Source organism: Parambassis ranga, chromosome 15, assembly GCF_900634625.1.
Source record: "Parambassis ranga chromosome 15, fParRan2.1, whole genome shotgun sequence".
Taxonomy (NCBI): Eukaryota; Metazoa; Chordata; class Actinopteri; family Ambassidae; genus Parambassis; species Parambassis ranga.
The window spans coordinates 847,524-870,466 of record NC_041035.1 but is presented as its reverse complement, the minus strand read 5'-3'; the positions used below and the strand labels follow the sequence as shown (position 1 = coordinate 870,466).

At 41.3% G+C, this 22,943-nt stretch overlaps 1 protein-coding gene across 3 annotated transcripts in view; it reads left to right on the top strand.

Moving 5' to 3' along the window:
* Nucleotides 1-21,662, top strand: part of kif20ba (kinesin family member 20Ba) — a 29,952-nt gene extending 8,290 nt beyond the window's left edge. For 2 of the 3 annotated variants that reach the window (XM_028424190.1, XM_028424188.1), the window contains 16 exons: nucleotides 20-1,164; nucleotides 1,715-1,853; nucleotides 2,115-2,237; nucleotides 2,318-2,378; nucleotides 2,707-2,832; nucleotides 2,985-3,103; nucleotides 3,811-3,966; nucleotides 4,094-4,261; nucleotides 4,585-4,704; nucleotides 4,819-4,929; nucleotides 5,407-5,616; nucleotides 11,322-11,360; nucleotides 17,004-17,078; nucleotides 17,199-17,316; nucleotides 19,958-20,109; nucleotides 20,810-21,662. In XM_028424190.1, the coding sequence (XP_028279991.1) occupies nucleotides 20-1,164; nucleotides 1,715-1,853; nucleotides 2,115-2,237; nucleotides 2,318-2,378; nucleotides 2,707-2,832; nucleotides 2,985-3,103; nucleotides 3,811-3,966; nucleotides 4,094-4,261; nucleotides 4,585-4,704; nucleotides 4,819-4,929; nucleotides 5,407-5,616; nucleotides 11,322-11,360; nucleotides 17,004-17,078; nucleotides 17,199-17,316; nucleotides 19,958-20,109; nucleotides 20,810-20,890 (2,943 nt within the window). In that variant the 3' untranslated portion in view covers nucleotides 20,891-21,662. The remainder of the gene's footprint in view (nucleotides 1-19; nucleotides 1,165-1,714; nucleotides 1,854-2,114; nucleotides 2,238-2,317; nucleotides 2,379-2,706; nucleotides 2,833-2,984; nucleotides 3,104-3,810; nucleotides 3,967-4,093; nucleotides 4,262-4,584; nucleotides 4,705-4,818; nucleotides 4,930-5,406; nucleotides 5,617-11,321; nucleotides 11,361-17,003; nucleotides 17,079-17,198; nucleotides 17,317-19,957; nucleotides 20,110-20,809) is intronic. The other variant, XM_028424189.1, reaches the window with a different exon arrangement.
* The last annotated feature ends 1,281 nt before the right edge of the window (nucleotides 21,663-22,943 follow it).

The following is a 22,943-nucleotide window of genomic DNA, read 5'->3' as shown; positions in this document are numbered from 1 at the left end:
TTTTGAAAAATTCCTGTAGGAGGCCAGTGCGACCAAGATGGATGAACACTCGAAGGAGATTCAGGAGAAATCTTCCCTGGTCCACACCCTGATGCAGGAAGTTCAAAGACTGAAACAGGAGCTGCAGACCTCCACTGTATCAACTGGCGAGTTTGATAATCAGCTACAAAAGGAAGTATCAGAGCTGAAGAAGAATCTGACTGATGAAAGGGGGAAAAATGACAGCATTCAAAGTCAAAAGCTGGAGCTGGAGCATGAGCTAGCAGAGATAAAACAACATTTGTCACAAAAACAGCTAATCTTTGACCAGCAGGAGAAACAGTTCACTGAGAAGATGAATCGGAAAGAAGCAGCTTTGGTAGAACAAATTGCAGAGCTGCGAAAGAAGCTTCCAGACCAAGAAGAGACACGCCAGTCTCTCGACGAGCTCAGGCACCAGCTTTATAACCAAAAACAAGCATCCGAAGAGGTCGTAGAGAAGCTGAAAGCAGAACTTGAGGAGCAAACGCAAGCCTCAGAAAAGCAGGTGGAGCAGCTCAACGAGAAGCTGCAAGACCAGGAAGTGTCATTAACACAGCAGCTGGAAGAGTTGAAGAACAATTTGAGAGAACAAGAAGCAACATCCAACAAACTTACAGATGACCTCAGACAAAAGCTAAGAGAGCAGGAGCACACTGCAGAGCTGCTCAAGTCGCATCTAGAAGAAGCTAAAGCTTCAGTCAGTTCCACGATTTCTGAGGCTGAAGATCTCAAGAGGCTAAACTGTGATCTTCAGAATGAGGTCGCATCTCTGAGGGAAAAAGTCTCCAACATGGAAGAAAGCGATAAGTCTTCCAGAAACGCCTATGCACCAACTTTAGAGATGGAGACATTGTTAAAGGAAAAAGATAGGCAGGTGGAAGAAAAAGTAGCAGAGCTTGAGAAGGCATCTGAAAGGAGAGGGGCAGAGATGCAGGAAAAACTGCTGGAGAAGGAGGCACTGATCACATCTTTGCAAAACAGTTTGCAGAAGGCACAGGAGCAGCGGGAAGACGAGGAATGCCAAGCAGTCCAGGAGGCCCGACACAAGGAGGTGGAAAGACGCAGGGAGCTGCTCGCTGTTGCACATGAGGCCATTGCTCAAAAGGACGCAGAGCTGAACAAGAAAGCTGAGGAGATCAACAGGTAACCAGATACTGTTTTTACATATCAAAGTGTTGTTTTTCATACACAGCTCCTGCCCTAGCTTCTAAAAACCTGTATTGCACAACTGAAAGTGGCACTTCTTCAGCTTTCGGCACAGCATTTTTTTCTTGAAGCAAAGCAGTTTAGTGCTGCCTAAGGGTACGGATATTACTGTGATGTGAAGAATTTACATTGTAATCGCTGAGAAACTAAGACTGGTGGGCTAGTGGTGGAGGCAGAGGTGGAAACACTAGTGCTGCCACCTAGAGTCAATATTTGTCTTTAGTCTGACCACATATTCCACAAGTCATTTTCAAGAAGCCAACTGAAGAAGTCACTGGGAGGAGTGGCGTCTTCAAAAAACAATCCTTGAGTCCAGTTGCCTCGATTTAAACTCTTGGAAACTGTATCTTTCAAAAGTGCCTTTTCTAAGCCCTTTCATCTCTTCCTAATTTCCAAGGAAAAGTTAATTCTGTCACTGCATAAAAGTATGTTTAGCACGGATGCTGTTGAACCACAGTGAACTTTTTATCTGGTGTCATTTTGCCAGACTAAAGGACATTGCCAAACAGGACACAGAGAAAGTCAAGAACCTCAGTGTCGACCTTCAGAGGAAAGAGGACGACACCTCAGACCTCAGAGAGAAAATGGCTGATTACAAAAAGCAGATCCAGCAGGTCCAAAAAGAGGTATGGTCTTAAACAGTAGAACCACCAGATGCCAGTTTTCTTTCTTGATTCTTGTGCTGTAGGTGAATCCCTACATGTCTTAGTTCATGACTCTTCCTCGATGCTTTTATTACCGGTAATCGTCATGTTCACAAAAAGATTATGAATACATAAAACTGCCAAGGAATGATTTTTTTCCACGTCTACCTAAAACCTCTGGACATAAATTTAAAGATCAGAGATGGTTCTTATTGCTTGAACTGTTTTTGTTTCCCTCTATAGATTTCTACAATGAGAGAAGAGGAAAAGGTGTTGAGGCAGAAGCTCACAGACATGGAGAAATCCAAAAAGCAGCTTCAGTCTGACATTAGCAGCAGGGATAGAACTATCCAGCAACTTAAAGTGGTAAAACCATCACTTCTTTACTTTCCCATTAGACTGACATTTACCTGATCCCATCATCAAGTGCTTTCCCCTTCATCTAGGAACAATCATCGCATGCAAAGTCTGACGAGACACTCCAGCTCTACCAGAAGGCCTGTGAAGGTAAACCACGTGTCTGCATGCCTCGCTGTTCACAGAGCTCTGCTTTTTGTGGTCACTCTTTTCTTACGGTGTCGTTATTTGTTTATGCTGTCATTTTTCTTTGATTGTTCAAAAGATGCACAGGTAAGCAAAGACCCAAATGAAGTTTAATGTATTAACAGCTGAAGTCTTAAAACTATTAGTAATAACAAAAAGGGCCTAAAGCTTTACTTCATTAAAAATAAAAATGTTAGATTTAAGTTGCCTTCCTGACAACACAGCATTGTAAATTGTATCACTGTCAGGGCTGCCTGTAAACCTGTAACCTCAACACCTCTTTCATTTGTAGACATTGAAGCGAAGGATCGTGTGATGCAGGACATGCGCTTGGCTCTCTCGGAACAGGAGGTCACACAGGAGGAGATGGAACAAGTCCTGGAGGAGAAACTCAACGTGATTCAGGAGCTCTCCAGTGGTAAGAAACAAGATCTGAACAGTAAAAGGCCTTTTTATATTAAACAAGCATGGAGAATGTTACTTCTGTCCCCGACTCCTGAAGAGAAACTGTTTAAATATGATGCACTGTTGATGTTAGTAAGAACTTGTTTAATTTTTATTCTGTTTCAGAGGTGGAAAAATTGAAAGGGATGTTGTTGGACTGTGGGAAAGACACACAGTGTGACAGCTCTTCAGATGAACTAAAACTGGCCAAAGAGCAAACTGCTCAAGCTCTTGAAAGCTTAAAGGTAAATAAATCACTTCTGATGGGTGTGTAGAGCTTGAAATGTTCTCTACACAAAGATGTCAGACTTTTTAACAATTAAGATTGTGAAGGGGTTGCAATTATAATACAACATTTCTGTATTTGCCCAGAGCCAGTAAAGTTTGGTTGGGTGCAAAAAATCTGTCTGCAGCAGCAGGAGGAAAAAAAAAAAATTTACAATCAGAATCATCTCAAAGCACTTTGCAAATACCCCGAGCCTGGACCCCCTTGAAAGAAACAGTGGCAAAGGAAAAACTACCTTTTAATAGGAAGACACCTTGAACCGACTCATAAGGCAGAACCTTCCTGCTGACAGTCGGCCGGGTAGAGGAGGAGACAGACAGGACAGAGGGGATGAAGGAGGGAGAGAGAGAGAGGAACAAACCTCATACATATACTGTATATGTATATGTACAGCGTACCCTGAGTACTACCTATGAAGCAGTGTTTTTGTGTGTTGATCTGTGAATGCATGTAACAACAAAAACACAGACAAGCCTCAAATACTAAGATGATAATGAGGTGTTAAGTTTGGACCATGGAACCTGTTGAGGAGGGTGATTGCCTCTAAAACTTGTGCTTATTGTCACATCAGTGCCGTTAGATTAATTTCAAATTGTTTTTGCCACATTTTCTGTCGATTAAAGCCATTTTATTAGGACACATTTAAAATCATTATTTTCTCTTCAGACATCTACAGAGAAAAACCAAGCAGAACGCAGGAAGTGGCTTGAGGAGAAACAATCCCTGATTGGCCAAGCTAAAGAGGCTGAAAACAAGCGGAACCAGGAAATGAGAAAGTTTGCAGAGGACCGAGAACGCTATATCCGACAGCAGAACCAGTTGGTGAGCAGAATATAATAATTTCCACATGCCTGTCCACTGGCCACATTTACTACCAGCTTGAGCAGAGCTTTTTATTTTCTTATTTCTTTTCTACCCAAATGAAAAGGATTGTCTTTGTTTTTTTCAGGAGTCCCAGCTGGCAGAAAAGGAGCAGACCATGGAAACATGGAGAAAGGACAGAGACACTCTGGTGTCAGCCTTGGAGGTCCAGCTAAAGAAGCTTCTCTCCAGCCAAGCAGAGAAAGACAAACTCATCCAGCAACTAAGCCACAAGAACACACTGCCACCACAAGAGGTCAGTACAACACAAAGATAACGGATCCAGAGGCCATGCAAAGAAGTCTGTCAACTGTCAAGACACATCGATTTTCTATGTGAAACTTAACTAACATGTTAGATCTAAAGGAAAGAGGGTACTTAGGTGGCAGAAAATATGAAAATTATGTATAGGATGCATTGGTATATACAAGCATAATCATTGTTTTATACAAACAAAACTGTATCAGGAGCAGTCTTCTAATTTTGACGAATGAATGAATGAATACCTGAGCTTTACACATGTTTACATGATTCACATGGAGGGGTTGACAGAAATCATCCATAAACTTTTGGCTACAGGATGGTAGTTTCGATCACAGGATGGTAGATCTGCAGGCTGATCTGACAGAAAAGGAGGCAGAAATCCTGAGACTGAGGGAAGAGCTAAAAGCTTCCAAACAGAGGGACACTGTCTCACAGGTGGGTCTCAAAGATCTTGCTCGATTTGTGCTTTAATCCACAGAAAAATGAAAAATCGTGAAATAATTCCATTGCATTACATCTGCATGTTTTGTATATGGTTTTTTGTGACAGGCTAACACCAGAGACAATGAGAGCCTTACTGCTACCGTAGCAAAATCCAAGATTGGAGTCAATACCAGGCAATCACAAGGGATGGAAGCCAGAGCGTCTGTCAGCAGTCAGGTGAGATCATGATGTATGAAAATGGAAAACAGCTTTGTATTATACAAATTCAAATGTGTGAGAAATGTGTACTCTGAGCTTGTGGACAGATGGAAGTCTTTCAAAATCCGAAATTCCCCAGTCACAGTCAGTGGTGTTTTTCATGTACTGCAATTAGTCCGGTGTGTGGTGTAGCTTAATATTAATGTTTGTCACATACTCTGTATAACTATTTATACACAGCCTGGCTAAAAAACGTCACTACCTGGATCCGAGTAAGAAAATATATATAAACCAGCACCCACTGTCCAAAACATCAAGATGTGTTTGGAGTGTTGGCTTTCAGTTTTAACTGAAGGGGTTTAACACGTGTTATATTAATGGGTTATAAATTACCAGATTTTACACTTGCTCAAATCAATGGGAGAATTGACAGATAAGCATCCTAATTGCTAGGTGTGTCATTATGGGGAAACTTTCCAATGTGTGGTCCCACAGGGCTCAGCTGGCTGCCCCTCAGTCCTGGACTCCTCTGAGATTTCAACAGAGAATGGCAGAACGAGCCGCTTTCCTCGCCCAGAACTGGAGATCTCTTTCAGCCCTCTGCAGCCTAACCGCATGGCCCTGCGGCGCCAGGGAGAGGAGAGCACCGTCACTGTCAAAATCACTCGCTCAGCACGCAAAAGGAAGAGTGAAGACATGGAGAAGGTAAGAACCCTATCAATTCTCACATGCATTTTTTTGTCATTGTGTGTCTTCTATTTGTTGCGGATACCTTCCCGCTGTGTTGCAGCTACAAAAAATGGTGCACATGAAAACATCCCAAGTGAGCACTATGAAAATAAATCTCCCCTTGATGCTTTAAAAAAAAAAAACATGAAATTGGCTTTTTCAATTATTTCAGAGACAATAGCTTTTCACATGTAGTGTGGAGAAACACAAAGTCTTAAACCTTTCCCTCAGGTGCCATCATTGGAGCCTGGTAGGGCAGGATTGTTTTCTCCATGTGGGAATGAAACAACAGTAGCTATAATAGCAGCATTAAAATTTAACAGCGGCAAATTGTAAACATTACAGTTGCTGTGGGTTGCAAAAATAACACAAAGACTATATTTGCCTTTCTGTACTTGACAATCTAATTTTGGACATGAAGTAGCATTTATTTTGTTTTGAAATAGCAGCTGTACACATATTGTTGCCTGTGTAGTCTTGTATTAATACTGGATGCTAGCAGTGGCTGATAAAGGTTTTGCTGGCCTCTTTTCATGTTTCAGTGATCACGCTAATCTGTGGTGTAACATAGATGATTTTGGCTGTCATCACATGCGCTGTTGTCATTGTGATGCAGCTAAGAGATATATAAGGAGCCCGTTATGATAGAACAGATCCACTGTGAATACAAGCCTGCAAACTGCTTTACACAGAGAGCGCTGTTGTAGAAGAGTAGCACCACATTCATGAACAGTGCATTATGAGCACATAAAGAACAAAAAATCTATTTGACTGTTTTTTGTTTCCGTTATTCTGTTATCTGTTGTCCACACATGTCTCACAAAGAGCATAAATGCCAGAGGCACAGATGCAGTTTTTATAGTGTTTAGTCAATGTGTGACAAGTAAGCAACAAGGTTAACAACACAGTCCCATCTGTGGCATTTGGAAATGGATCACACAGTCCTCGTCCTGTGAACTGGGCAATACTACGGATGTTCTGTGAAGCCAACTGCAAGTCACACATCGTCTTGGAAACCAATCCAAAGGCAGATTAAAGGGGCTTCTTAGAAAAAGACCAGACTGTGAGACTAGCACAGTGTAAGTGTAACGGCGGTCCTGGGTGAGCCTGGGTAGGGGTTGCTTTTAGGTCACCGTCTCACTGGAAGTTGATGACATGCAGCCGAGGAGCTGCACTTATGTTAATTTGTTTGTTTCAACCGGAGCTAGGGAAGTAGGCTAATTCCTCTGTTACTTCCCAAAGGCATGTGACGCATGTGGACCTTAATATGATAATTTTCACATGCATGGATGTACACTGAAGAAAGCCTGTAATATATCACGTACAAAAACAGAATGAAAGGCTTAACAACCTACGTGCAGTGGTCCATGTTTAAGGGATGTGTACACACATATTAAATGATATCTTTTTTGTGTGTCATATGGCCATTCCAGAAATCCTCACTTTGTATCTCAAAAGTTATATTTTTTGTTAATCCATCGTGTCTCCAAAATGTAGAAAGCATACTGTCCACTTAGGCTTACTCAGGCTTCATCCTTGGTGGCCAGGATGCTGGGAGATATTGCTCCATTTTGCCATTAGACTCAATAATGAAAATATTTCTCCTTTATATTACTTTATTTTAATATGGAGTGATCAGAATCTAACTTCAGACAGTTGAGCATTCACACAGACACAATTGAATTAACTGCAGTTAACTACACAGCGGCCATGGCTAAACATCTGGTCCCTTTGCTTTTGTTTGCTCTTTTCTGTCATTGTTATTCCAAACATCATAGTTTTGAGTGTCTCAGAAGCTTATTTTAGAGCAGCCTAATGACATCAACGTTTGATACCATCCCAAATTCTATTTTATTCTCAAAGATGTTTCTAATTTAGTTTCTAATTGGAAAGTGTGTCCTACTAATAACGCACTGAATATATTTTTATTATTATTTTTAAAATCAGTTTAAAAGCGATAATGTGGCCCTTGGGCAAGTTATAGTTGTAATCGGTGTACGCCCACCACTAAGTAACATCGGTAGCACCCTATACTGTGACGTTTAAAAGGTTTATTTTGGTCCCATTAAAAATGATACAACAGTAGATGTAAAGAACATAGTATAGGTAGTTAAAAGAAGCTCATGCACGTTACCGCCTCATATAGGATTCATTAATCATTCAAATCTTAACCCAAAATGTAAAACGTCCAAGTTTAGGTTTGAGAAATCAGCATTGCTGCATCCAAATGGATTTTCAATGTGATTTTAAATGTACTCAAGTATTGTGCCATGCTAAATATCAGCCTTATTGCATCTTGTGAATACAGATTGTCCTTATCCTCACATAATCTCAGTAACTGTAATGAGAAGGCGCTGAGTCAGTGCTGAGCCATGAAGGTACCTTGTTCAGGTCATTTGTGTGTTGATGAGTTTTCCTCTAAGGCAGAACTAAAATGTAGTTATTATAGTTACCCAGTATTTGTTCTTTTCCCATGTAAATACCTGGCTGTTCTTTAGAGGTCATGAGTTTCTGTGCACAGGTTTGGAGTTGTAATTGGTTTTGCATTTCAGTACATTGAAGCAGTCCCTCCTCCACTGTAAGTCATGTTCTTTGACAGTCTTGTTCTTTGAAGTCAGTCTTGTATTCTGCTTACTAGCAGCAGTGGGAGTATTCATACGGAGGGGAAAGCTATGCAATGAAATCTGGAAGTAATTCCACTAATGAATGCTGACTGGAGCAGAAAAGCATGGAGGAAGGTGTCAGGGAAAGCTCATTGTGCTACGTTTTACAGCACATCAAACACTTTATATTCTGAGAGTTTAGGGATCTTAGTCAGCATTTATGTACAAATACTGAAGACAATAAAAATAGATGACAGACACATTGTCAGTGGGTCTAAAGATACTGTAGTTTTGCATAATGAGAATGAAAGTGTAAAAATTGCTAGGATTCAGGAACCAGAAAATACGTGGATTTGTCATGGGGTGGATTGTCTTGATGTAGACTTTGTTCTCTGATCAGAATTAATGTTAATACAGGCGCCTTGACCCAATTTCCACTTGAGAAGCCGTGTCAGCCCCATCTGAACTCATAAACAAAAGGTAGAGGGGGTTAGAAAGTGGCAGTGTCAGCTTTTATACCAAAGCAGGTCTGAGGTAATGTTGTGTACCCTCAACAGAACAGGGGAGATGATATAGTGTATGGAAAATAAACACAGAATATAAACTGAGAGAAGAAAATGCAGAGGGAGGTGGAGATTGCACGGAAAGAATAAATTGAGTGAGACTATCTGAGGGTTAGTGTGGAGCGGATGCCAGGGAGGAAGAAAGTAAAATGAAACAAGACAGCAGAGTACAACTGTGGCGCGGAGGATGGGATGAAAAGAGCAGAAAGCAGGCAAATTGAAAAAATAAAGGTAGCAGGCATAGCGGGGATGGAGAGGACAAGTGGAGCCACATTGGATGGCAAGATTAAAGTGGGGGAATAAAGTTTTGGGTTGAAAGATTGCATGTGAATAGAGAAACTAAAAAGCAATGGAAGAAATAAAGCCGATGCCACGGAAAAGTGGACAACTTCACGATCATCAATATGCTCAAAAGCAAACGATGCCTGATCTAAACAAGTGTTGATGGTATGAAATGTCAAGCATGATTTATGGAAGCTATTAACAGCCAGCGTTGCCACGAGATAATTTAAGGATTCCTCTCTGTTCTTTGTTTCAGACATGCTACACTTCTTATTGTATGTGTATTGATTTCAACAACGTACAGCCAGTGCATTGGGGGTGACAGACAAGCAGTGTGTTTCAGATATTATGTAATTGACCTGTACTGCATCAGCCCTTCAAGCTGTCTCTCCGCGGTTTGTCCGCCAGCAGCAGCTTGGCCTATCCTTGATCCAGCTGAGAGTCAGCGGGAGCACAGGCACAGAGCAGGTTGGCCACTGATTAATGGGACAACACTAAATAGAGCCACAGAGAGGTCAGGGAAAGAGTGAGAATCAGTGAGTGAAAAGACTGCGTGCTCCTCAGAGCTTCAAGCCAGGATTGCAAATTTGCTTTTTTTTTTAAAGGTCAATCAGCTGAGAACAACTCGTTCTTCTCCTTAGTTTTGCTCTTTAGCTCTTCAACAAGTACAAAAAGTGATTAAGCAGAAATACAGCTTTAAACAGTTTCCGGTTCTGATCCTTTGATTCAGCTGTTGCATCTGAGGTTGTTGATAGGTGGTCATAGAAAAAAAGAAATCTTAGTTTCCAGAAAGCTGTTTGTTGCCACAAAGCTTAGCCCTGCTATAGACTCATCCAGATGCAGCTGGGGCAGCAGTGTTACCATAACAGAATATAGTCTCAACGTTTTGCTAGTGATGGATTCTTATGACATCTTGTGAATAAATTAACAAACACACTTAGCAAAGTGGTGGAAAGAGAAGCTTGTGATGCATTTGGTTTCTGAATGGAGGTTTAGGTTTTATATATTATTATTATATAATATTATATATTTGGATTGCAGCTGAGTATGTAAAATTATAAATCTAGTTGAGGTCGTGCAGATTTGATTGCCGCTGCTAGGCAACAATCAAACTCTTGTTCTTCACCCTCTCTTCTTCTTCCGTACGTTTTTTGGCGCAGCGTATCTTCAGCATACATTGACCGATTTCAGCCATTCAACTATCAAAATGTTCATCTCACAGAGGACATTCTGAGTCAACTTCAAGTTTTTTTCAAGAAATGATAATTTTTTTAAGTATTAAGCAATTTCCATGTCACCTGCCAAATGTATCTCCTCTCCTCATTAGATGCTGCTCTATCAAACTTGTATTCAGAATTTTCTAATTCTGAATCGTTTCCGCGGGCCAGGCTCTCAAAGTAGGAGTGGTGTTTGAGGTCTCCTCTGTTACCATGGTGACAGGCTGACACACAGAGGCATACAAAGCTCTGAACTGCTCTGATTCAGTTCAGAGCAATCCTTCACATCAGCGTTCAAAGCAAAGCTTCAGCTGCAGCAATCAAACTTGAGTTTTCTTCAGGAAATGCTTTTCTAGTTGTATTGTTTGTTTTTGTTTTTAGGAAAACTTTAATGTCTGCATACTTTTAAAACCGTAGCTAGTGGTAGCATTTGAGTTGATGTATTGGGTTTCCTTACATAGTGCCCACCCATGGGGACAATATTATTATAGAATAACTGTTACACCATTGAAATGTTGTTGAACTTGAGCTCTGTAGTTTTTTGAGGCCGCAGGAGTTTTTTTTTTGCCCCATTAGTGTAAAAGTATACTTTTAAGGAATGTACAGCTTCAAACACAAGAGAAGGACCATTGGTTGCAGCTTTGGGTCCAGTGGAGAGACTGCATAGTGGCAGTTGATATCAAATTCTATCAGGAGGATGAACTGTGTAAACCTTTAATGACATAAAACATCCCATCATGTCAGTGCTTAAACACAAAGGATATATATTTATTGCCTTACTTACCAAGTGTGGAGAAGATCACCCATTATAATTATAATCTTCATTAATACACCACTTAGAGGGAAATCTTAGACTGTCACTCATGTGCAAATGTGCCTCCCCCACTTCAGTGCCGCTGTGCAGTTAGCAATTTTGCATGTTAGCACTGTAATCTACTGCCTATTGTTCTCATAGAATAAGAGATTATGCTCTGAATAAAGCCTTGTTATTAACCCAAGCTGTTTCTTCTCCCAAGTCTCACATTTTCAGGAGGAGTAAACGGAGAACACATAAGGTATTTTTTCCTTTGCTAAATATCATGTTTTCATCCAGATAAACATGCATCATCACATTTTTCATCTTCATTTACCACATTAGCGTAGCTATAACTGCTTACTCAACACAAAGATGTTTCATCATTTGCCGAGGCGTTGTATCCACCATCCAGTCTGTTTTTTACCACTTTGCTGTGCTTGCCTCCATAACGTTCAGTGGTGCTTGAAAGTTTGGAAATCATTTAGATTTTTGCATAATTGTCATATAAACTATTGCATGATATGTGAGTGAATATGTTTCACTCTAAAGAGACAGCATGTTTTCTTCATTTGCTCCTGGACAGCAGCAGATGCTAAATGAGTAACAGCTAACCAGGCTTCACACCAATACAGATGTCTGCATGGGTCGCATGTTGGAGCGTTCCATAGACTCCCTCATTTCCATGCACAGAGTAAAGTCTGACTAATGGCTGAAGATGCCCTCTTCAGAGAATGTTTCAAGGCCACATGTTCCCTCCAGGATTCTCTCTCATAAACACATGGCCTCTGATGCTGCTGTGAGTTAACCCTGTGCCTGAGCTTGGTGGCGGTAAGATCCTGTGGGACTTACAACACATAAATGTTGCCAGAACACAATAAGATTGCACAAAGCCCCTTAAGTATTTTTTGCACCGTACTTTATGATTAAGCAAGACAGGTGCACACACACAGAAAGTTCTACAGAAGCAATGCTAAGATTAGTATCAGTGGTGCTCTTGTAGTCATTTGGTTGGATTGCCGTGTTACAAAATGATATCTCTCAGCCATACAACTCAATTAGCAGCACTCTTCCGTGCATTATTCCGGTAAAGCTCATTGCCCCATGAATAACATTTAATCATGGTGCTGTCATTTTTCTGCCATCAAGTGATTGTTAGTGTGTGAAAATGTAGGGGGAGCAGATTCGTACCATGCTGACCGTGTCAACATGTGAATCCATTTTGCTAGGCCTTCCTAAAGGGAGGTCAGAGCTGAGAGTGAGCTGCAGGTCAGTGTCATGGGCAAACCAATAACAACTTCATAAAATAACACTAGACTGAATATTAAAGGGGTTTAAAGCACTACTTCTTTTAGTTCTCCGATTCAGTGTGGTGTATTTCAGTGGCTGCCAGGGCTGAAAAATGAAGGCCCACAGAAGTGTCAAATATTGCCCCACTGTCTTTAGAGGCCATGTCCCTGTAGACCCCCTGTAGACTCCCGTGTTAAAATGGCCACAGAAACAGACATGTTAACAGCCAGGTACAGAGAGCAGTCTTCCATTGACACATTCCCTTTCTGTTACTCGTCTTAATTATATTAAGACTACTGATGGTTTGAGTGACAGGTGGGTTCGGACTTACACCATGAATCATTTTTTATGATCCTTTTTAGGCTGTGCCCTGAATTATATATGTCTGCTGTTGCTGTTGCTTTGAAAGCTTGTCAGATTACAGATTATTGAAGGAAGCTTCTGTTTACATGATCTTTTTACTCAGTTGTTATGGATTATTACGTGGTGATCCTCTTTGATAATTGCTTCTCAAATTCTGCTGCTCGTCTTCCAGACACCCTGTTCCAAAACAATGTTTATGCAAAGTAGATGCTTCCAGTGCTCCTGACATTCTTATTCTTTTTCAAAGTAATTATACTGTCTAAATCAATGGAGTAATTTACATGTAATTGCTACCTCTTAAAGGGAGTGCTCATATTTCATCGCGTGACACCCAGGCTGGGTGTTGCATGCTAAAGTGGCTTCTTATCTGATGGTTTTGACATCTGAAGGCAGTGACCCGGCAGTGATACGCCAGCCGATTCCATCAGGCTGCTGCATGTTCGATTTCTCTCCGAGATAATGGAGCGTTGGCCGGCAGGAGCATGTAAACTAGCACATTATGAACACATACGAGCTAATGAAGTGCTTCTCCTCCTACTCTGATCACTGTCCTCTTCTCTTTTGTTCCCATTTCTGTGTTCTTTAAGCTTCCATTTCATTCCTGCCTCTCTCTTCTCTTCCCACCCAGCCATGTCTGTCTGCTCAGCAGATGAGTTCGTAATGATTTATTGACGATGCTGTGGCTTTTTTGGAGGAGTGTCCTAGAAAAATCTTTATTTGAGTTTTTTAGCTTTTATGTTGTTGGTTTTGTTTCAGCTGAAGTGCTGCGTATTATAAAGTCATTTATCAAATGCTGCTGCAGTGCTCATCATACCTCTGTTATTTTGCTCAACTGAAAGTACTCTTTAAATCTTTTTCTGTTCCAACAGAAGTGTTTAAGTGCCTTGTCAGACAGGAAGCATGTTTATAGGTCAATCATAAGAAATATTTCAAGATGATTCAAAATGATTCATCTTAAAATTTGCTTGGCTTCTGTAGTTTATAGGGTCCTGAGGCACTTTGCTGGTCATCTACCATCAGTTATGGTCTGTGGTCCTGGTTTTTATTGTGCACCTTGTTTCCTTAGCACTAGTCCAACACGCTTGGGTTTTGGCTTTAGGGATGTAGCTTGTTTAGCTGGCAGAGATTGGCCCTTTATACAGCAATAACATAATTAACTATTAATTAAATTAAATTAAATAATAGAGGGGGTGTCTGGATTCAAAGTGGTTTCCTGATGATTTTACCGTGTAGGGCTTTACATCCCCCTGTATAGGGAGTAGGGAGTGAGTGTGATTTCAGTAAGAGTCTACATCCCCCCCCTCCAGCCCTGTTTTCAGTGTCTTCAGCTCCACCGTGTACTTTCTTCACATTTTTAATTTATTCTCTAGCTTTTTTTAACATCCACTGATTCATGGATGACTCCACATGTTGTGACCTTTTTTACCCTGCTGTTCAAAGCAGTGCATGTTTATCTGATCCACCACGCCCACTCCTCAGCCTGACTGGTAAGCCTCCCTCTCAGGTCAAACTCATCCCCAGAAGGCTCCTCATGAGTCAGAAATGCTTCAAGTGCCCGAGCACATACAGGGATTTGTTTGGCTAAGACTGATTCGGCCCTTGTTTACATGGAGATCAGCTAAGGTGTAAGTGTTTTATCATATGGCCGTTTATCCACCCAGATCCGACATTTTAGGAACCCGCTTATGCTAATTTTTGAACCAAGTCTCAGAGTGGATAGCAGGGCTCTAGAGTGCGACCATTTTGGGCGCACATGCGACCTAATTTCTCAATGGTGCAACCAAAAAATATCAGAGGTCGCACCGGTAGGACCAGCTGTAAGAGGGTTCTCCGCGACTGTTAAAAGTCTCCCTGTGGTCCAACAACAGACACACATCAGGCTCATATCGTGGTCTGAACCAATCAGAGACAGAAGGGTGGGACTCCCGTGTGTGTATCTTTGAAAACGTGTCTGCTGCGGTCAGCCGAGACCGCAGGAAATCCAGAAGAAGAAGAACGCGGACATATGCTGCGCAGAGCTCATGCTGTGTGATAAAGCTTGCTCCGTACTCCACAAGAACAGAGAGATCTGTTCATGTTACCGTGGTGACGAGAACACGAACAAAGTTCGTTTCGGCCCGGACTTTTTAAAACGTGTGTGCAAAACTCATACGGCCCTCTCACAGCACCGCGCATTGCGCGCACACACACACAGGCAGACAGGTATTAAAGACGTTTCGCTGCTGAACAGCAGAAACCGCAGTTTAAGTGAACATACAGCGGAGGAGCAGGATTTGTTGCTACTATGCGGGTTTTGCTAATTTGCTGTTGACCTGAATGAGTGATGATAACGAGCCGGTCATGTTCAGGGAGGGGGCGTGACGTGCTCGTAGCATCATAACAGACTGAACAACAGGTCTGAGGACAGTGTTATCTGACCTGTGAGGTTCATCCATGAAGGCTGAGTCACTCTGACTGACAGCAGTCAGCTGGTTTTAAGGAGTTATAGAACATGGTTACATGACAAACGCCCATTTAAACAGTATTGTTATTATCCTGCTATAGTGGAGCATTGTCTGTCAGTATGATATCTGCATACAGCTGAAACTGTAACAGACAGAATGAAAAGTCTGTCAGCTGGAGCTCAGCTTTAGAAAGAGAGAAGAGTGAGGCACTGAGGAAGAGAGGTGAGGAAGATGAGAGAAGAGATACTGTAGCTGCAATAGAAACGTGTTGAAGAAAACAAAATATATATCTCAATCACAAATATTAAATAAATAATAGTGTATGTAATTTTAATAATTTTTTAATTCACATTGGCAGATAGATAAGTGAGGAGCGACAGCCAGAAAATACAGAGAGAAAGCAAACAGAGAACTGAAGAGTGCTGTATGAACTTTAAATCTTCATTATGGATTTCTGACAGGCAGACTTGTTGGCTAGTTTGTCCATAATTTGAATGAGTACTATCAGTACTTTATCGGTATTTAAAATACTTTTTATTTAACTGTGTTCATTATACAAGGTCCAAATTCATTTTAAGATGATATGTATGTACAAAATGTACTGATGCGTACAAAAATATATGGAAGTGTGATGCGGTGCACCTAAGAAAAAAAGGCGCACCAGTGCAATAAGTTAGTCTAGAGCCCTGGATAGATTTCAAAACAGTCTCCATGTTTGCATGTTTCCACCCCAAACATAACTTTTCTGAAAGGACGATGCCACAGCGCCCCCTTTATCCTAACCTACATGCGTTTACTCTGATGACAACAACAACTATGACGGCACAACTTTTGTGCGCATGTGCCATGTATTTTTTTTTCGTGTTGTGTTTTTTTTTTGGTAGTGTTGCAGCGCCTGTCATAAGCATTTTTGTGGATATATGTGGACACACACATTTATTAAATCAATGCTGTGTTTATGGCAAATGTTTTTGAAATGAAAACAATTGTGCCTTAAATTGTCAATTCTATGGGGTGCATTTTCAGGCCTGAGTTTTATGGTTGTCTTATTAACACTCTTAGATTGTCTCTAGGCACTTCACAGAGACCCAGACCCTGAACCTCCTTAAGAGCAACAGTGGCAAGAAAAACTCCCTTTTAACAGGAAGAAACCTTGAACAGGACCCGGCTCATGAGGAGAACTAGAACTTTCGGGGCACAAATGTTATTCAAACCTCACCTCAATCATCATAATTTCACATCAGCAGACCAAGGAGTAAAATGTCAGATGATTCTAACTGCAGAATTGTCTGTTATTATTGCCACATCTGAAAAATGTAGAAAAATAAAAATAAGCTTTTGTGTGCCTTAATGGAAGCTTTTTCACACATGGTTGGCAAAGGTGCTCACTGTTATCAGAATGTGAGAGATTAATTGGATGTTTTTGAGACACTAAGATGACGGGTAGCACTTTGAGCTGATCACGCCTTGCAGCTGCCTTGCATTATTGGAAAATAACAGTAATTGGAGCCTTACAGATTTTTAAGGCTGGTAAAAGTGGACTTGACCGCCCATCCAGGCCGTCACACAAGTATCTCCTGGTAGTTTGATGATGATGTCCTGATGTTTGCAGTGGTAATGACCAGCCTCACCTCGTCTGAACTGTCCTGTCATTATGAAAGATGATGTGGTTGTTTTTAGCTCCACGGATCTTTCTAACCTCACTGTTGGCCTCTCACTAATCTGGTACACATGACTCAGTACACCCTCAATGTTCTAACCCTTGATTCATCATCCTTTATACTATGTGTGCTTGTGTGTGTTGACAGGAAGAAGTGGAGGCAGAGAACAGACGGAACACAAGAACTAAAATGATGACGAGGCTGACCGCGCACAAAGAGGAGGTGACGAGCAGAAATACACACACGCACATATATGTGCAGACATGTACAACACTGTGAATTTTTCACATCCTAAAACTGCGTACGAAATAATAACTAAACAATCCACTGTTTTGTGATTAGAGCTCCTCTCCAGCGGGTCGCTATAACTCCCAGAGCAGCATCCTCAGCAAGAAGGAAGGAACGCTGCAGAAAATTGGAGACTTCCTGCAGAGCTCCCCCACGCTGCTCGGCACTAAAGGTCAGTGTATCACTGTGCAACTTCCAGGTATAGGATATATTTAATTTTGATCGGCTTCTTATGAGCTTCTTATCAGGGTTGTGCAAAATTCAGAATTTCAGAATTTGATGCAATTCAATGAATGAATTTGAATTGAATCCGCCCTACAGGATGTTGAATTGAATTGATTGCAATTCCGAGAAATTCATTCTAATTACATATCATCTGATTCTTTTAACATACAGTTTTCTTCCAAATGGAATTTACCTTTGGCATACATTCCCCTCAATGTTGAATAATTAGCAATATCTCCATTTAAAATGAATGTTGCATTGAATGGTCAACAGTTGCTCAAATGTTGAGTATGAGTGTGTTTTAAATGTTTTAAAATAGCCCTTTTTACTATAATAAAGTACTATTATAACGTTATTAGGGCACAGAAGTTATCTAACAAAGATATTGGTAGAACGATATTCAGGACTTGACATTGACAGGACATTGACACACACATATTATATAAATGTAGACAAAGAAACATGTAAGCACACAAACCAAAGCAGCATAATGGCATTGCCAGTACTACAAGTTCTAGCAAAATGTCTGATTGCCTCTGATCTCTTCATATGCATGTACACATGCATGCAAGCTGTGCGCGTCATCCTCTCTTTACTCCCTTGTCTCAATGCTTCACCGGCACGAAATATCCAAATATCACCATCATGCAGGATGGACAGAAGAAGAGGGAGACAGGACAGAGAGGATGGAGGAGAGAGAGGAGAAGAAGAGGGAGACAGGACAGAGGATGAAGGAGAGAGAGAGGAGAAGAGGGAGACAGGACAGAGAGGATGAAGGAGAGAGAGAGAGGAGAAGAAGAGGGAGACAGGACAGAGAGGATGAAGGAGAGAGAGAGAGGAGAAGAAGAGGGAGACAGGACAGAGAGGATGGAGGAGAGAGAGGATGAAGAAGAGGGAGACAGGACAGAGAGGATGAAGGAGAGAGAGAGGAGAAGAAGAGGGAGACAGGACAGAGAGGATGAAGGAGAGAGAGAGAGGAGAAGAAGAGGGAGACAGGACAGAGAGGATGAAGGAGAGAGAGGAGAAGAAGAGGGAGACAGGACAGAGAGGATGAAGGAGAGAGAGAGGAACAAACTTACATTACAGAGAACAAACATGATGGTTGTTGGTGTTGTCAAGCTGAAACTATTGTGTTACAGTTTATATCATCAGTTAATAAATAATGGTAATTAAAACAAAGATGAGCAGAGACTGGTGCAGGCAATAAGCACCGGAATGATCACCTGGATTAAGGCAACACATTAATAATAATAATTAGCAGCTGTGTGCAGGTGTTACCATCAACATTCAGTTATGTATGACCCAGCTGTAGTTTAACTCCAAATCGATTAGAAGCTTGAGAAATTTGCATTGAAGAATGATTTTGATTAGAAGGTAGAGGGAAGATGCAGGAACATGTATGTGTTGTGTTTCAGACACAGATTACGGTTAGATGAACAGATGTATCCTTCCTTCCTATGTTTATTCTTGCATTTCTTTATTTTGTACTTGCCTAGCCAGGCAATTGCATAACACATTCCACTTGCCCAGACCACAGCGTGTCCTGGCCTCAGGCAAGCGAACACCCGTTAATGTCGAGCCCTGATATCAGCCCTGTTGAGCACAGAAGCTTGGCACCTTGTTTTCACCGAGGAAATTTCTGGCTCTGGCTCTCAATTTCTTTTTATACCTTAGACTTCTTGGTGCCCTCCACAGTTACACTTGTACCTGTCAAAGTCACACAGACAAGACAGCCCTAAGCCGTGAGAGTTGTTTTGCCTACAAGGGTCCAAGGTTCTTGGAGCCGTGGAGGGAGGAACCTGGAGGTGATGGGTGCTGCTTTAAAGGTCAGCGTTCCCTTTCTTCCTGAAGGGAAACTACAAGGTTAAATCTAAGCTGTAAACCACAGCATTCAGTAGGAGATTAGTAGATTGTATTGTACACTTTTGCTGCCTCATATTCATTCATGGCCCAGGTGGGATTTTCACACTCAAAAGCCTGTGTGTGTAAATACAGCACAGGACACACAAGGACAGACCTCTGCATTCCTGGCGGAGTCGTTTGAGTGAACACACATTTGACAAAGAAAGCAGGCAAGGGCAGCAGGCTTGGGACACTAATGATGGCTCAGAGGAGAAAGTGAAAACGGCAGACATCTTGGAATAAACCAGTCGTCTCTGCGTTGTATCCTCAGGGACCCACGGTTTCTATTGGTCAATTAATTGTGGCCCCAGGGCACTGCAGCACTGTTGTCTGCTGCTATCTGATCCCTCATTTCTCTTCCTCCTGTCGCTCCCATCTTCCATCTCTCACCTTCACTTGTCTTTTCTAATTATTTTAGTTCCTTCAACACCTCACTCTTAAGCATTTTCTCACCCTGAATGTCTCAGTGACAGTCGACACTAATGATACAAGCATGTTTTGAAGAATTTGTGGTAATGAACACTAATCCTTCAAATATGTTGAAACCATTTATTCAGAAGAAACCTGATTCAGAGGGCACTCTGAACAACTTCAAGTAGCACAACATAAAATTAAGCAGTCAGTTACAAATTAAAAATGTGTCTCGTATCTTCCCCTTTCCTCTAAAATTGCTTCTGTCTCTGCAGCCAAGAAGATGATGAGTCTTGTAAGTGGTCGGGGTGAAGTTGACAGCGCAGCCTCCTCTTCCTCACCATCCCTCAGCCAGAGAGCCAAAAGGAACAAAAGTAAACGCTACAGGCCTGAAATCTCCTCTCCTATAGATATGCCGTCTCACCCAGTAAGTCTCACAGACTAACAAGAATCCTTCAATACTCAGCCCTCCTGTCCCCTCTGCACTGGAGGGGACAGGAGTTTGTATTGAGAAATATGTATCTGCGACGCATCTAATCGTGATGCACAGTACTGAAATTAAGATCGATCAATAAGGGGGGGGGGGGGTAACAGGATAGAAAGCAAGGTAAATTATACCCGGAGTCCGCTGCATGGTAACTTGCACCTACATGACAAAGAAGTTTTTAAATGGTGTCGTCACATACTGTTCTTTGATACTCTCCCACTGCAGCCTCGATACCTTTTGAATGAAGATATGATCAACTTATCATATTGTATGATGGCTTTTTTTCCCTCGACGTCTGTTGCCATCGTGAATTGTGGTATATGCTCTATGAAAACCTGTAACTCAGAGTTTTTCACCTCAGGGTAAACCATTAAGAGTTCAGGCTTAAACTCAGTGTTTTGAACCTGCTTAATGAAGAAGGCCTCAGAAACTGAAAGATGGCTGCTTCACCCTTTATCAGTACTTGACCTCCCTCAGCTCAGCCCTACAGCAGATACTATTTATTACAGATTACTGTCAGTGCATCATCATGTGCTGCGTATATATTATACCACACAGGTATCAGTTATATTCCTCTGATTGACTTGTAAAGACAAACAAACGGTGCTATATGTTAACACTTGGACCTTTCTTGTCTTAGATCATCAGCAGAAAGCCAGAGGAGAAGGAGAGCGACCATCAGATCATTAAGCGGCACCTTCGCTCCAGGAAGGCCAAATAATTCAACCCTATGTAAGGACAGTGTGCATCTTTTATTTTTAACACTATCTTAACAAATAAAGGGGTTAAGGTCATCACAGTCTAGCACAATAAATCTATTTAATCTTGTCCAACATCTAGAGCAGAGCAAGATCACTAATGTACAATGACTAATTATGGTCATGTGGCAAAGTGTTAGTTAAAGGAATAGTTCAAGATCTTGTAAACACAGTTACCTGGGTAAAAAAGAGCTTGTCTGATTGTATCCAGAGTCAGTCACCTGCTTCCAGTCTTAATGCTAAGCTAACAGCTTCCTAAACGTGACTGTAGTGTCATTTAATTAAGTTTTTTTCTTCTAAGAAAACATGTCTACCACTCCGGATGATTCCAGTCACTGCGTACTAAATAGTGAGCACTCAAAATTTGTACAACTGAATGTATACTTAACTGTTTGTTTTACCGAAGTGCAATTTTTTGTTTTCCTTTCTACTCAAACTTTTTTTTCTTTTTCTTGTTATATCTGACAATAAATCTGAGGTTTATTTTCCGACAGCTAAAAGAGCAGGAACATGCCACGTCTGGACAACAGACATCTGAATAACCAGAACATGTTTGCTTTAAAGTGGTCCGGTTAGGGTGTAGGACTTCTCAGTAAACTCCTTCTGCACTTTATTTCTGTTCCAAGAAAAACATTAATATGGGAATTCAATTGTTTATGCACACATCTTCTGCCTAAAATCACCACTAGGTCTGCTGTTTACTGTAACAGCTTAATGCAGTCCTCCGTTAAGAGTTCAAGGCCTTCTCCATTGAGTTACATCCTAATGTTTGAGATGAAGGGTTGCTGTGTACTGTTCTTTTGTACATTACATTAAAAGTGCAATTTCTACTATTTACTCTTCTGTTACTGTTATTGATACATATTCTAAAGGTTTAACAAGACAATTCCTACTGCTCTTAAATGAAAATGACAATAATTTCATTGTCTCTTCATGCTGTCTCCATGTGAGAACTACAGCTATATGCTGAAACACTGTCTCTGTAGGGCTCTGTCGACACTAATCAGTCAATGTACAAAAACATTAAACAACACATCAGTCATCTACGCAGTCACAGACGTCTCATAACTTCGCTTTCAGGCGTCAAGGAGCAGTCCTGATTTTTGCTGTTAATCATACGTGTGCTGATTAAAGGTGATGAGGTTTGAATGGGCACAGATAAGAACTTTTGATGGACCATCTGTGGCCTCACCTGTAGGCTTCTGAAAAGCATTGAGTCCCTGTTTGATCAGATAATACAAATGCAGGCAGATTAGCTGTTATTGGTCACCTGCTTGTTACTCATAGTGGGCATAGCCACTTTTTTTGTTACCAAGTTGCCTATTTTAACATGGAAGTCTGTGGGGATCGACTTGCTTTTGGTGCCTAGTGAGAAGCTCCAGAGGCTGTGGAGCTGCATTTTTGACACCTCTACATGGGCGATCCATCAGATCAGCAAACATAGTCTCACTACTTAATTTCCCCCAAGCTTTAACTGTCAAATGGACTCACATTTGTCTCTAGAACACTCTGGTATACAGAGGAGTTCATGGTCCACTCAGTGTCCTGTGTCTGTAAAACAAGTCCAAACCATCAGTCCTCCACCACCGTGCTTGACAGTGTGTATGAGGTGTTTCTGGGTTTGGTTTTCAGCAGACATGGTGGTGAACATTAAGACCAAACACCTCCACTTTGGTCTCATGTGTCCATAGGACATTGTTCCACCAGTGTTGTTCTTTGTTCAGATGCAGTTCAGTGAACCTCAGTCCTGCTTCCATGTGCTTTTTAGACAGAAGAGTCTTTCTCCTGGTAACCCTTCAAACAAACTGTACTTGTTCAGTACAGTATATTTTTTTTCATGTATTTGTGTACATGTATTTTTTTCATCTTTTACCACACAAAAAAATATAAAATTTTAAAAAGTCAAGACTGTATATGTGTATGCAGATGAGTGAGACTTTTACGTGTGTACATGCACCTGGATTATTCTTTGCACATGTCATTTGTTGAATTGCATGCATGATCTGCGATTGAGGC